The following is a 15,053-nucleotide window of genomic DNA, read 5'->3' on the forward strand; positions in this document are numbered from 1 at the left end:
AGGCACTCATACAATTTTACATAGTTATTTTTGCAAAAGAAATACACACCTGTGGATTTCAACATCAGAAGCTCTTAACTTCTCTATCATAAAGCCTCAGACACACCCGAGGAGAAAGACGAGAGAGTTTTGATGAGACATGAAATACCTAATCATGGCGGATGCCGCAAATCCAGCAAGGCGACAAAAGAAACTGGGGCGGACAGAGGCATGCAGAGACACATGGTCCTGCTGGTCAACAGGAGAGCTGGCTTGATGCTACGGCAACAGCTTTCAGGCAGATGAGGAATAGATGGGGCTGGTGGAAGGTACTGGCTCCACCGCTATGGGAGCTCCACAGTGACACATCCTCTTTAGCCGAACCCCAGACCAGACGAACTTGTACCTGCTGTCCAGGGCCCCTTTTAACACCCAAGTCGACACCCCACCCCATGATGTTGCCCAGGCCTGCCCGCTCTGCACCTATTGGCCGTTCAGGAATCACTCAAGCGAAGCCCCACCCCAGACTTATTAGGTCCTCCTGAATGTTCAAGGATTTGCTTGAACGCGCATGAACTAGTGCCCTGATTGGCCCGCAATCTTTTAAAAGACAGATTTACAGAGGGTAAAATATTAAACAGAAGGTTAAGAGAGAAGCGGTTTTAGACAAACATTCTGAGGGGGGACGACATGCTTTCTTCTATGCAATAATTGGCACCTATTCCTACATTTCATGTCTTGCCTCACTTTTGCGTGAAAACATGAACTAATATAATGGAAAAAATAACTATTCTCATGTATACATGCTTATCCCCGTGAAGTTTACATTAATTACTGTCTTGGAGTGTGGTTGCAGTGCAGATAGCAGTTCCCAAGTCACTATAAATAAATTCGTATTCCAAGGATCTTGGATGTCATCATCTTCGGTTTATAAGGGCAACCAAACATTGTCTCCCCCCCCCCCCCCCCACCCAAGCTTTCGATGTTTTTGTATCTGTCAAATACTTGCATCTATATTGTGTGGACAATATCATTTCACCCTTCTTCATCAATCAATACTCGTGTTTGGTTGTTTCGCAGGTTCAACAGCTTATGAAGACCACCATGGAAACATATGGCAAAGTGGATTATTTGGTTAATAATGGTGGTGGCCAGTTTTTCAGCCCTGCATCAGATATCCGTACAAAGGGTTGGCATGCTGTTGTTGAAACGAACCTGACAGGGACCTTTCTTTGCTGCAGGGAAGGTGATGTGCCTATCTGTGGTCCAAAGCATTTTTGTTTGACTCCAATGCAGTAACCTCACTTTGTTTTCTGAGCAAGTGGAGTTTCATCGGTTTGAAGTTGTGTGTGTGTGCGTGTGTGCGTGTGTGTGTGTGTGTGTGTGTGTGTGTGTGTGTGTGTGTGTGTGTGTGTGTGTGTGTGTGTGTGTGTGTGTGTGTGTGTGTGTGTGTGTGTGTGTGTGTGTGTGTGTGTGTGTGTGTGTGTGTGTGTGTGTGTGTGTGTGTGTGTGTGTGTGTATGCGCGCACGCTCCGGGAATGTCATTATCTTTTCGTGGAAAATCCACTGCACTGTTTCTTCAATATTTATTTGATTCTAGTGTATTTGTGAAAAGTATGGATTGATGGCCTGGACACAACTGAGGTTGTGGATCTACTTATGAGGATCCATGACCAAGGTTGTGGATCTGCTGTTTGGAGAGGTTCTGGGCTGAAAGGATTGAAACCTCAACGAACAGTGCCCAGGTGATGATTCATGCGGTTGAGAAAGTGTGTATATAACAATACAACAATATATATATATATATATATATATATATATATATATATATATATATATATATATATATATATATATATATATATATATATATATATATATATATATATATATATATATATATATATATATATATATATATATATATATATACATATGTATGTATATATATATATATATTTTTTTTAATATATATAAACATATATATATATATATATATATATATATATTCATTTCATTGTGGACTATGATCGACCCAGATATTATAGGCTGAGGTGGTCAAGCTGCTAGATCATCATAGGCTGACGGAATCTCATGCCCTTGCTGCTGTGTGCATTGTTTACAGCATACATTGCCTGGATGAAGGACCATGGGGGCGTCATCGTCAATATTGTGGCCAACATGTGGAACGGCATTCCAGGAATGGCGTATGTAAACAAAAACCCTCACTTTTTGATCCGCTATTTTTAATGGCCTCAATTATTCCCTCCCTCTTTTGGCGTCGGCCAGGAAAAATTTATCCCGAAGTTCTCCTGAAGGAGGCAGGAATTTGGAACTTGTTCAGGCTGCCAGACACAACTCGCGCCTACTCTTTGCAAAGAATGCTGTGGGATCTCTGGCGTCCTCAGCCAATCAGTGCTGGCCGAGGGTCCCTCCTCCGGCTTGACGCCCTTCGGTGTAGCTATAGATGACACCCCATGTGTGAAACGCTGAATGGCAGTTTGCAAGCCGACATTAGAACCCAGGCCTGACAGCTCAGAGGTGAGAGTGCGCATCTCCTGGCGATCCCAGCAACTAATACCTTCACTTTGTGATATTCCCCTTGTGTAAATATCTTATGATTGTAGTCATAAGGTCTTATTGGAATCTGATTTATTTTAAAAAAAAATTCTGAGTCAATAGAATGTATTTTCAGAATGAACATGTGATGTCACATGTTGAACCTTTTGCAATGAAGTGGAATCTTGTTTCCTTTTAGCAAAACTTCGTCAAGAAGTTTCGCCTCCGAATTATTATTTATCTAAATTAATATTGTCAAGTGTTTGTTGGTTTGTACGTTATTCTTTCACAACAGAACATTAGCACCAGGAGGCCCCAAATTTTGGGTGTAGGTACTTCAGGATCTGGGCAAAGTTTGAAGCTGCCGCACGTTGGCCTTGTAGCCACCAAAGGCTGCTATAAAGTGTATATTGGAATGTGGGTCAGACAATGCTGCCGCCAGCACACAAGCAAAAGGTAACAACTGTGAGGCCAATAACTCCATAGCTTTTCAATGTCCAACATGTCCCGAAACCACTGCCGGGAAAAGCTCACCCAGCCAGGCAGCACCGGGTTGCCACTGCTAATAATCTATAATAATAATAAATGTCAGTGTGTGTCAGTCTGTCTTCATAACTCCAAAACCATGAAATCTAACAGCCTGAAACTTTGCAGGCACACGAACAGACCTCCAAAGGAGTGTATGAATGAATATTGGGTGTTTGGGTTAAATTCAACACCCGTTTTGAAGTTAATTCATGGCCTTATTTAATTATCCTTTAATCAAGGCTTCATCCTTTGTCAACCTCTTTGTCAGCCCACTGTCCCTCGATGGAGTCTTAATTCACAATTTTTTTTGGCCTTGCTCAACAATGCCTTGACTTAGAACAGGCTGCAGCAGTTTCTTAATGATAAAGCGCTGAATTTTTTTTTCCACTTCCCTCACTCATATCATCGAATGCCTCATCTTCATACCTACAAAATCGCTGGATGCATCACAATGCTTATAAACACCAGGTGACGCCAGTGTTCATGACTTTATTTAATTTCCGCACATGTGATAAGCTATATAATCTCAACTAAGCGAAATTTCAAAATTTAAACTGTGGAATTGACCTTTGCAGCAGTTTCGACTCCTAAAAAAAAAAACGTTAATTTGTGTAATTCAGCCATTGTTTGACACTCCGGGCATCTCCAGATGGTGGTAACTCATTCAGCATTCATTCCTTACACCTCGTGTTCGAGATTGAAGTATAGTGCGTTCATGAACAACTGTGGAACTTGCTGTGAATCAACTTTCCATCCATCCATCCCTTCCTTCCCATAATCCCATATGATCCATCCCTTCCCTCCACGCATCCCTTCCAGCAATCTCTTCATTTGTCTTTGCTCCCTTAACCTTCTTTTTCTCTCTCTCTCTCTCTCTCTCTCTCTCTCTCTCTCTCTCTCTCTCTCTCTCTCTCTCTCTCTCTCTCTCTCTCTCTCTCTCTCTCTCTCTCTCTCTCTCTCTCTCTCTCTCTCTCTATCTCTCTCATCTCTCTATCTCTCTCATCTCTCTCATCTCTCTCATCTCTCTCATCTCTCTCATCTCTCTCATCTCTCTCATCTCTCTCATCTCTCTTCCAACTTTCATGAAGTGATAAACAATTGGTGGTTGTGATATGTTCCCACAGGTGGTTGTGTTGTGCTTTGGAGGTGGTTGTATTGTGTTACGTTTTGAGCCCGGAGTGTGCGGGTTGGGTGGATGGACACAGTCATTGAAAGAATCAGACCGTACATGACATAATATGTTCGATCAGGTTAATGAAAGGATCACACTGTGCATGACGTTATAATATGTTAGATCATGTCTTTGAAAGAATCACACCATGCATGATGCAATATGTTAGATCAGGTCATTGAAATAATCAGACTGTGCATGATATTATTTTGTCATGCATGGTCTGATTTTTTGCATTATGCATTATTGGGTTTGTGACCCACAAGCTCATAACGGGTCGTGCATGTTAACACAGTGGGGATCGATGCGCAGCTGTGTTACAAAGCATTTGAGAAGGATGACGACATGAAGGTTGTGTATGGGGCATTAATTGGTTGGTGAGTTTCGTATGATCGACCAGGAGTTGGCATTGTGTTATACTGAGCAGACAGAACTTGCCTGTTGGACACATTTGATGTTGAGTTTGCAATGGGAACTGGTGCTACAGCGTTGATGGCTGTCTGAAATGACACTGCTTTGAGTGACGTAGGTGGATCAGCATGTACCTGGGTATCCAGTAGAATACCTTCAGTATGGTCTTCAGATACAATGCATGGCAGAGACGTGGCATTCCTGGACAACAACATTCCCACCTTGTCTGCAGGTGTAGGTAATTCAAACTGCCGAAATGTCCAATCCACCCCAACACAGAGCGTCAGACATTTCTTCCAAATGGGCCTCAGCCACGACAGCCTCTTCCTCCCGCATTAGCTGTTCGAGATGTATCTGAGGCTGCTTGAGATCACTTTTGCTATGCAGCCATGAATCGTTGCTGTATCTGCTGTGCCTATTGCTGCTCGAGATCACTCTGTTGCTGTGTCGCAATGAATCGTTGCTGCATCTGTTCTTCTTCGAGTAACAATCAAGCTTCGTCCAATTTATATCCTATGACAGCTCTGATTGAGGACTCAGCTACTTCTGCTTTGGCCTTCACCAAGAGCGAAGACCTCAAAGAGTTTGATGAACCAGAGACGGACCGTGTGTGAAGTGAGCTCGACACGGCGCCTCTTGCCGAAACACCGGAACCAGCGACAGACCGTCTATGCAGCGAGCTCGATATGGCAGTTCTAGACGAACCACCGGAGCCAGCAACAGACCATGAATGAAGGCAACTCAACATTGTGGGCTCTTCTTCCTCCCGGCAGCGAGACAAACATGAAGTGAGGTTTTTACGATCCAGGAATGGCCTTCGTGTCCCAATTCTTCAATAAGAATATTTCAGGCAGTTTAACCAGCACTTATCGAGTTTCAAATAGCTTCTTTATTTTTTTTAAAAACCACAATTGAGTCGGTAAAAACCATGCCTTTTTCAGATATATGCACACGTCCAACCAGACTGGAGAAGAGTCACTCTCACCGGCTTGCAGCGGAGATGACGCGAAAAATGGGCAAATCACAAATACTCGTATGCATGAGACAAAACATCAATGAGGAAAAATATGGAGGTGGGGGCAGAGGGGGGGAGCATGAATATATGTTTTACTTTCAAACTTGGTTACATCACACAAGGCACAACCTCTCCGTTTGGGATGAGGTGCAAGTTATCTCTCTACAACCTCCATTGTGTGACCCTTAGTCCACCTGTCAAGTTTGGATGCGATTGTTGACTTTGATTAGGTGGTTACTTATCCAAAGTCAGACAGAGAGACACCAAATTGCATATTTTAGAAAGATTATGCTGGTAAAATAGAAGTTTTCCAATTGCTTCTTCAGCCATGTCTCTGTAGTTTGTCAGTTCCTTGTCATCGGCATGTTGGTTGTGAGGCAGCATGGCACTGGGTGTGAGCTTTTAATGTCGAAACAGATAAATAACGGGGAGCTAATGATGGGTTTTCCGGGTGGCCATCCAGCTGCTATAAACAACAGCCATGAATGGTGGTCTGTGCATCGCTGACCTTGTGCACAGGCAGAGTTTTAATCAACACAAGCAGTTATGAGACCCGTTGCTTCACTGGCAGAAATACCAATGTTTGCTGTGATGGCTAATCTATGAGCAAGAACAAAAAAATGAAACCTGGGAGATCCTGCCATCCATGCAGGGATAACCAGTGTCGCAAGTTGGTGCTTGTAGTGTCACCTTGTGTGCCCAGGTATCTATACATAAACCGTCTGTTTTTGTGTTTCTTTTTAGCATCACAAACCTTCTTGGGAGTACCCTAAATCCACCATTGTTGGTTTTATTAAAATACGTTTATCTGTTCTCAAGTTATAGCATGACAAACAGACACGGCTCCTTTTATAATATAGATGACTCAACGTCTGTCTTTGATGGCCTACTGCAATATTTGCATGAGGTTTGTGTAATATTCCTTGTGATTGTAGTGTGGTTAAGCGTATAGCTCATCGGTAGGATAACCTTGGCATCCCAAACAATGAAGATCATGATCTCAATGGGTGAGGGTTAGGTACGGAATTGATCGGGTGGTGAGGATCTTTTGTGCTATAATTGCACGTCTACCAATTTAATATCAGGAGCCATGCCAAGCCATGCAGAATTTTTTTTCTGCAAGTATTATGGTCTGCATCACACCAAGCCAACATACGATCAACCCACTTTTATTTGGGGATTGTAACCATCAGAAATATATACATATACAATATACATAATGAAGAAGGAAACAAAGAAGAAAGAACAAGAACCCGATTAGGCCAGCACACGGGTGAAGGAGTAGGCAGCCAGGGAGCTGGAGGGTGCTGTTCATGTAAAAGACGGTGGCGACCGGATGGAACCCCTTTGGAATCCGGCCAGTCATAAGAGAGGACCTGTAGCGAACAAGGATCTGTAGCTGAGTCCAATGGCACTAAAAATGTCGGAAGAAGAGAGACCTAGACATTGTGTATGTGAGCGGCACTGTATCCTCCAGTTCCAAATTCAAGGCAAGATCAGGGATCCGAACTGGAGGAGCTGCAGCAAGAGTTCAAGCAAGTACAGTATTACGTCTAGGTCTTCAGTATGGTCCCCAGGCACTCAATAGCAATGCAGCTCACCCCAGTAGGCCACAATGCAAGCCCCAGCTGTAGGCCCCAATGCAAGCCCCAGCTCAGCTGTAGGCCCCCAGGCAGGCCCCAACAGTAGTCCCCTCAGGCAGGTCCCCCAGCAGTACGCCCCCAGGCAGGCCCCAAATATAGTCCACAAGGTAGAAATTCTCCAATCAGGGATCGACCAAACACAACCTCCCGATAAAGATACTGCAGATGGAAACTCCAACCCGAAAAAGGCACTCAGCAATGAGCCCTCCTCAAAATGGCCTCCCTCTCATCCTCTGCATCAACGTCCTTTTTCCCTCCTTGCCCCATAGCCAATCACAGGGTTTATACCCATGGGCTGAACCATTTGGTCTCGGGGGGGGGGGGGGGGGGAGAGGAAGAAGAGAAAAGATAGAGGAAAAGAAAGGTCACAGACCATAACAGGTAAGGCACACTTCGCTGCGCTTGGATGGGTTTGAGAGTTGTGGAGTTGCGGCTGAACCCCGAGTCCTATCCAGATTCCTTCTGATGACTCCATCTTTGCTCTTTACTTCTTTGGGTTCTTTCTTGGTGTTCCGTTTGATTTCGTCACCAGTTAGTAGGTGAACGTTAAACTTGGTTGGATCTGCATTGAACGGTTTAAGCAGCTCTTGATATGATGACCAGCTCAATCCTCAATGCTTAGGTTTCTTGGGACCCATCTTGCTGAGACCTTGGAAATTCCCAAGTGCTAACCATGTATCATCTTCATGGTTAAAGTCAGCTGCCCATTAGGCGACTGTAGAATACGCGGGCGCACATTCCCCATTCATGGCCACATGGCTTTGTAAATTTATTTGGAGCACCTTCTTTGCAGAAATTTTTTATGTCATCTCAAGGCTCAGTTTTATTAAGATCCATAAATACATGACATAGAAAACTGGATTATGCACTGAAACCACAAATGGCATCAGATTAGTAAAACTAATGACATGAGCACACATGCCACAACTCCAGGATCCCAACAGATACCTTGTTCCTATAGCATTTTGAATGCCCTTCTGAAGTGATGTACAATAATATCCTTGAGGAAACCTTTCATTTCGTGTGCAGGCACACTGGTGCAGCCCGTGCTGGAGTGGTGAACCTCACCAAAAGTCTTGCTATTGAGTGGGCGAGCAGTGGTGTGCGCATCAACTCTGTGGCTCCGGTAATCCAGTCAAGTTTAATTACTCAGCAAACTTACTGAAATGAATAAAAATGTTTATGCTGGATTTTATTATTTCTGCAAACACTTGCAAGTTTTTTTGTTTTCATTTATTTACATGATGCACCTGAAGAGTTTATTTTTTTTTAATTTGAAAAACCCCTCAAACTGTCGATGCACATGCTTGTACTGTCCTCTTTTAAGATTCCATGAAAGTGACAAACTCTTCTACTTCCTGATTAACATGGAAAAAAAAACAAAAACATGACAAGTCTGAAGACGACAATGGTTCACGAGCGGTATTTGACGATGTAGATTGTTTCAGAAGTCAAGGATGAGACAATGTGATAATTTTTGACCAAGTTATAAAAATGATCAACATGATGTGGTACGGGTGACAGGTTATTAGCTGCAAAATGTTGAAAACCCGGTTTCGTTCAACAACTATCAAAATTTGACCTTTGCATAACCTTTAAAGATCACAAAACAATGTTGTGGACATTAAAATAAGGAAACAGGATACGTGCTATTGCTTATTGGAGTTAGTTCGTCGAAAAAGGTCAAAAACCCAGTTCGATTCCCATTTTGAAAATTTGACCTTTGTGGCCTTTAAAGGTCAAGGATTATGACCTTTGGTGCAAAACTTCCTCTGGAACATTCCAGGAATAATATTAGTTCACGAGTGCGAGCCAGAGTGACCACTATATTCGTTATGTCTGTGTGTGTCTGTCTGTCTGTGTGTGTCTGTCTGTCCAGAGTATAACTCCGTGGACTTTGATCCGATCTTGATGAAACTTGGTTATGTGTTCGATATCAATGTCTAGTTGTGTTTTCCTAGATGAGGGCGTGCTACGCCCATTGTGGGTGGAGCCATGCCCCAAAAATAGCCATTTTTAGGGGGTAGTCGGATTGAAAAATCTATCTTCTCCTAGGGAATTGACTGAATGGAATGGGTTCTTCAGTATTTGAATAGCAAAATGAATTATCTAAAACTTGTTGTTGTTCGATTTTTCATTTTCGTCCCAAGGTCAAGGTCCCAGGGTCAAACACTTAGAAAATTGCGAATTTTGACATAAAAATCATACGACCGCCCAAACTTTGAGAGCTAAGATGACAATATTTTTTATGCATAATCTTGAGGTCATTCGCCACCTAAAATCTTGAAACCATTTTGCTCTATCTCGAATACCTTCCCCGTGGTGCCCCCTTCAAGTTTGTTTTTACGCTGATTTCATCAAAGTATGGATAATTTGAGGAGTGCGAAATACCATGTAGCCTATCTGATGTTATATTGTTTCACCATTACCTTCACTATTTCTTTCTATAACCTTCCATGCCCTAATTATACATAATCTTCAAAAATCCATCAAAAATATGTATACATTTCCTTGTATCCTTTCTAACTATACACCTCCCACAACCACGTGTTTCTCTACCCCTTCCTCTTCCCGTTACTTTTCATCGACCCATCAGTTTCCCCCTGTGTTTGCCGATCCAAATTCACCATACATCTCCACGATTTTACTTCATCCTTTTCTTTATCTAATATTTCACAATCCTTATCAAAAATAAGTAAATAAATAAACAAGCCGGTAGGCGACGAGGGATTCGCGAGGATCGAAGCGCTGGATACGATGCTTTTCATTCTGACCGATCCACCAACGAAGATTCATTGCCAAGACGTATTGGTTCACATACAATTGTTCCTCTGCATGGCAAGATTTTTCCTATTGCGTATTTTGCCAACTGGCACTCCTCATAAAAAATGACGGTAAATAGACACCCTATTTTTGAAGGACTACCATTTGAAAAATAATCGGTTTGCTGGTTTGTGCTGTAGAGCCTCACGTTGCAGACACACACACACACACACACACACACACACACACACACACACACACACACACACACACACACACACACACATGGAAAACCTGATAAACTTCTCTCAATGCTCTTGTTTGACCACACCTCCTGAGCCACACAATATTTTTCATAAGCCATGCCCACTTTCGTACGCCACTCCCACTTTAAATAATAAATAATTGGAGGTGGTGTGTGGGTCGTGGAATCGTTTTCGGGAAATAAATAAATAATTGGAGGTGGTGTCTGGGTGGGGAATCGTTTTCGGTAAATAAATAAATAATTGGAGGTGGTGTGTGGATCGTGGAATTGTTTTAGGTAAATAAAAAAATAATTGAAGGTGGTGTGTGGGTCGTGGAATCGTTTTCGGTAAATAAATAAACATTATATTAGTAGAAATCCACAAAGACAGAAATGCCGGTGATTCCATTTATTTTGGATCCTTTTCACTTTGGTCAATAACGTTTGGATCGAGGAGAGATCGAAGGTGGAACGACGGTGTAGTTCCTTACAAACACTGTATACACACCTTAAATGATGGTAAATAGACACCCGATTTTTGAAGGACTACCATTTGAAAAATAAAACCTCAATCAAAAATCGGCTCGAGTAAAATTTGCTAAATATCTCGAAGTGTTTAATTCCGAAGTCTCGTTTCTCTACATTCAAAACTGAAGGACAAGTATTGAAAATACTGTACGCGGTTTTTTGGCTGCTGCACAGCAACGGGAGGTTGCTAGGCAACAAAATTCAAACGCGCACCTTCCCAGACCATATGGCACCTGTTGGCAAAGTTTCATCGAAATCGGTTCGCTGGTTCGTACTGTGGAGCCTCGTGTTGCGCGCGCACACACACACACACACACACACACACACACACACACACACACACACACACACACACACACACACACACACACACACACACACACACACACACACACACACACACACACACACACACACACACACACACACACACACATACACATACACACACACGGAAAACCCGACAATAAGGGATATCTAGCATATATAGCGAATCCAATAATTTTCTAACTATACACCTTAAAACTTCCATTTACTTGGAGTTTAATTTTTCCTTATTAAATAAAGAGCTCAATCTCAACCCTGTTGTGGGTTAAAAAAATAAAAAGCCATCAGAAAAGGAATGGACCACTGGGCACTGCATTAATAACTATACACCTCCCGTAACCACGTGCTTCTGTTGGAATTGTTTCTACCCACTGCGTCCGATCCAAATTCACCATTGACCTCATGATTTTTCTTCAACCTTTCCTTTAACTAATCCTATGCAATCTTTAACAAAAAGAATAAAATAATAAAAACGGTCTCTTATAATGCTTCATCTTCCTCTTTCACACGTATGGTTCTCATTTTTGTATCCTAATTCTTTACTCTTCTATTTCACCAGACTGCTCTCAATTCGACCTTTCCTTCATATAGTGTCTAAAAAGTCCATCTGCAACAACGTTTCTTCTCTCCATTCTCTTAATTCGCCTTTATTGCATCCCTCACGTTATGTCTTGAGTCGCATCTCTGACCTAAAAATGTCAAAAATCCAGTTTGTAATACATGTTCGTGTTCCATCAATCGTCCTGTTTTTTTTTTCCAACTTCAGTGCCAATTCACCCCTCCCTCTCAAAGCAACCGTCACACTCTTCCCCCTCACCTTTCTCAAAAACTCCCCACTCACCCTTCTCCCTCCAATCACCCTCCTCACTCCCCCTTCTCAAAAACTCCCCACTCACCCTTTTTTTGTTTTATTCCTTGTTGAGGCTCGTGTGAGAGCTAACACACAACGCACAGCAACGGGGGGCATGAGACAAGAGGGGAGGGAGTGGGAAGGACAAAACAGTGGGGAACAGATCTGTGGAAGGGAGAGGGATGGGACGGGGAACATGGGGAATAGAAGATGGACATTACAGGGACTTTCAGGAAAGAAAGCAGGGAATTTGAAGAAGGTGGGCTTGGGTGGATTATCGGGGGTAGAAAAGATCGAGGATTTGGATGGGGGATGATAAGAAGTGGTGGTGAACAGCTGTTTTGAAGGCCTGGAGGGAAGAATGGGATTGAATAGAGTGAGGGAGTTTATTCCAAAGGTGGGAAAAAAGAGGAATGAAAGAGTGAAGGTGAGCAGTGATTCGTGATTTTGGTAGTTTTACCAGAAGGGGGTTGTTGGCGGACCTTGAGCGCCCTGTGGAAATGTGGTTGGGGACAAATCGCAGAGAGAGCAGGGGGACAACCCTTCCGATCCAGTTGCAGAGTCAGAGTCCAGGGTTGAAAGAAATTTCTTCACCTTCTCAAATGCAAATGACAGTCCAGGAGCATTTGGGTGCAACAGGGAAGGGTGAGGGTGAGTGTAGAGAGCGAGGGGTGGAGGACACAAGATTTTGAAGCAAACACACAATTGAGGCATTTGGCCTTCTCCTGAGCGGAGTTGGCTGTGGTGATATTTGCATGGAGCGAAGGGTTGGAAGGGGAGCATTTCCCAAGGACAGACTTAAAAATGTGCCACCAGATTTTAGATATGTACCATGGGTGGGAAGAAGGGTATGACAACTGAAGATGAGATGGGAATTAATCTGTGCATAGGAGTGAGCAGGTTTTTTTTGGAAGAATTCCCAAGCTGAGTTAATAGAGATCCCTTTTAGCCAACCATTATAACACTTTTAGACAACTTATTGCCCTTTAAGACCTTGACTACTATTCGAACAATAGCTTTCGACCTTTTAAGACCATTTAAGCCCCATATAGACCTGTAGACATGTTGCCCATTAGGCCCCACACCTTTTAGACCCTTCGACCTTTCATTTGCAATCGATGACTTTCGTTTAGTAAAATAATGTGCAAACTCCACCCACACAGCTGGTAGGTAAACTGCTAGTACATGAATAAAGTCATGTCGACTGACCTGGTGCCTTCCGCCATGCTTGATGTGGCAGGTTCCTTCTACTTGACACGTGATTTGACCCGAAGGTCTGAACCTGCTCGTGGGGATAAAGCTTGGGCTAGAATATGTCGTGCCCAATCGATACAAAGAGAGAGCAGTTTGTCTGTCTGTATGTCGCCATTTTTCTGAGAGATGGTTGAACAGATCTTCATCAAGCTTTCAAAGGTTCATCAGTGAGTGCCTGGTCGCATTTCAGGGCAAAAAAAAAAATTTGAAAAATTTGAAAAAGTGGTTTTTTGGATTTATTTTATTTTATTTCAATGCTCTATCGTACCTAAGCCTCTGTAGCTATGTGAAAGGTAATATTAAATGATCCCCGACCCCATTCTTTTGTAGGCATAGAGAAGTGTTTTCAGCACCCAAAAAACAAGGAAAGAAAAAATAAATAATCGACGACGTTGAGTACCCACTGGGCAACGTCAGGGCAATGTCATGTGTATAATGGAACTTGTGTATAATTCTTGTGTATAATGGAACAGGCAGTGTTCCCATCTTATTCCCCCCCCCCCCCACCGATGAGCTGAATGCAATCATTTGTGTTCACAACACTGATAATGCTTGCAATGTTATTCTTTTATCATGCTCAGCAATAAATGGTGATGTAATTTCAACATCAGCATGTAATACATTCATCATTGTTTGTGCTCCTTTTTCACTAGGGTACTATATATTCCAAAACTGCCTTTGAACATTATAAAGAACTTGGTGAATTCATTTTCACCAAAGCAAAAGCCAAATCCCCTGCTAAAAGGCTTGGGGTTCCAGAAGAGGTAAGTTCAATGCATTGTCGATATTGCTTATACATACTGTGCCTTCAGAAAGTATTCACACTACTTGTCTTTTTCACATTTTGTTCTGTTACAGCTTGAATTTAAAATGGATTAAATTTAAAATAGTTGCTACTGATCTACACAAAATATCCCATAATGCCAAAGTGAAAACATGTTTTTCAAAATTTTTACAAATCAATTAAAAATTAAAAGCTGAAATAAATGTCTTGCATCAATAAGTATTCAACCCTTTTACTATGACACTCCAAATCAGGTGCATCCAATTTCCTTTGATCATCCTTGGGATGTCTCCACAATTTGATTGGAGTCCAACTGTGGCAAATTCAATTGATTGGACATGCTTTAGAAAGAAACACACCTTTCTATATGAGGTCCCACAGTTGACAATGCATGTTAGAGCAGAAACTCTAGCGTGAACTGTATGTAGAACTCCGTGTTGGAATTGTGAGAGGACATAGAACTGGGGAAGGGTATTAAAAAAGGTTCTGGAGTGTTGAAAGTTCCCAAGAGCACAGTGAGCTCCATCCTTTGGAAATGGAAAGAATATGGAACTACCCAGACTCTTCCTAGAGCTTGCCATCCAATGAAACTGAGCAAGAAGGACCTTGGTCAGGGTGTTGACCAAGAACCCAATGACCATTCAGAGAGAACTACAGAGTTCTGTGGCTGAGATGGGAGAACCTGGGGAAGGACACCAATCTCTGCAGTACTTCACAAATCTAGGCTTGATGGGAGAGTGGTGAGACAGAAGAAGCCACTCCCAATAAAAAGGCACATGAGAGTATGCCTGGAGTTTACAAAAGGCATGAGAAAAACTGAGAGCATGAGGCAAAATATTCTGTGGTCTGCTGAGACAAAAATTGAACTCTTTGGCCTGAATGCAAAGCACTACATCTGGCAGAAACTGAACAGAGCTCATCACCCATCTAACACTATCCCAACTGTGAAGCATGGTCGAGGCAGCATGATGCAATGGGGATGCTTTTCAGCGGCAGG

General features: G+C 42.6%; 1 protein-coding gene across 3 annotated transcripts in view; it reads left to right on the plus strand.

Moving 5' to 3' along the window:
* PECR (peroxisomal trans-2-enoyl-CoA reductase) overlaps positions 1-15,053 on the plus strand; it is a 108,672-nt gene that overhangs the window by 24,746 nt on the left and 68,873 nt on the right. For all 3 annotated transcript variants that reach the window (XM_085873192.1, XM_085873193.1, XM_085873194.1), the window contains 4 exons: positions 1,060-1,225; positions 2,105-2,186; positions 8,336-8,432; positions 13,926-14,036. In XM_085873192.1, coding sequence (XP_085729318.1) covers positions 1,060-1,225; positions 2,105-2,186; positions 8,336-8,432; positions 13,926-14,036 — 456 coding nt within the window. The remainder of the gene's footprint in view (positions 1-1,059; positions 1,226-2,104; positions 2,187-8,335; positions 8,433-13,925; positions 14,037-15,053) is intronic.

The sequence above is a fragment of the Eptatretus burgeri genome, chromosome 3, assembly GCF_056783735.1.
Source record: "Eptatretus burgeri isolate ZD-2024b chromosome 3, Ebu_testis_v1, whole genome shotgun sequence".
Lineage (NCBI taxonomy): Eukaryota > Metazoa > Chordata > Myxini > Myxiniformes > Myxinidae > Eptatretus > Eptatretus burgeri.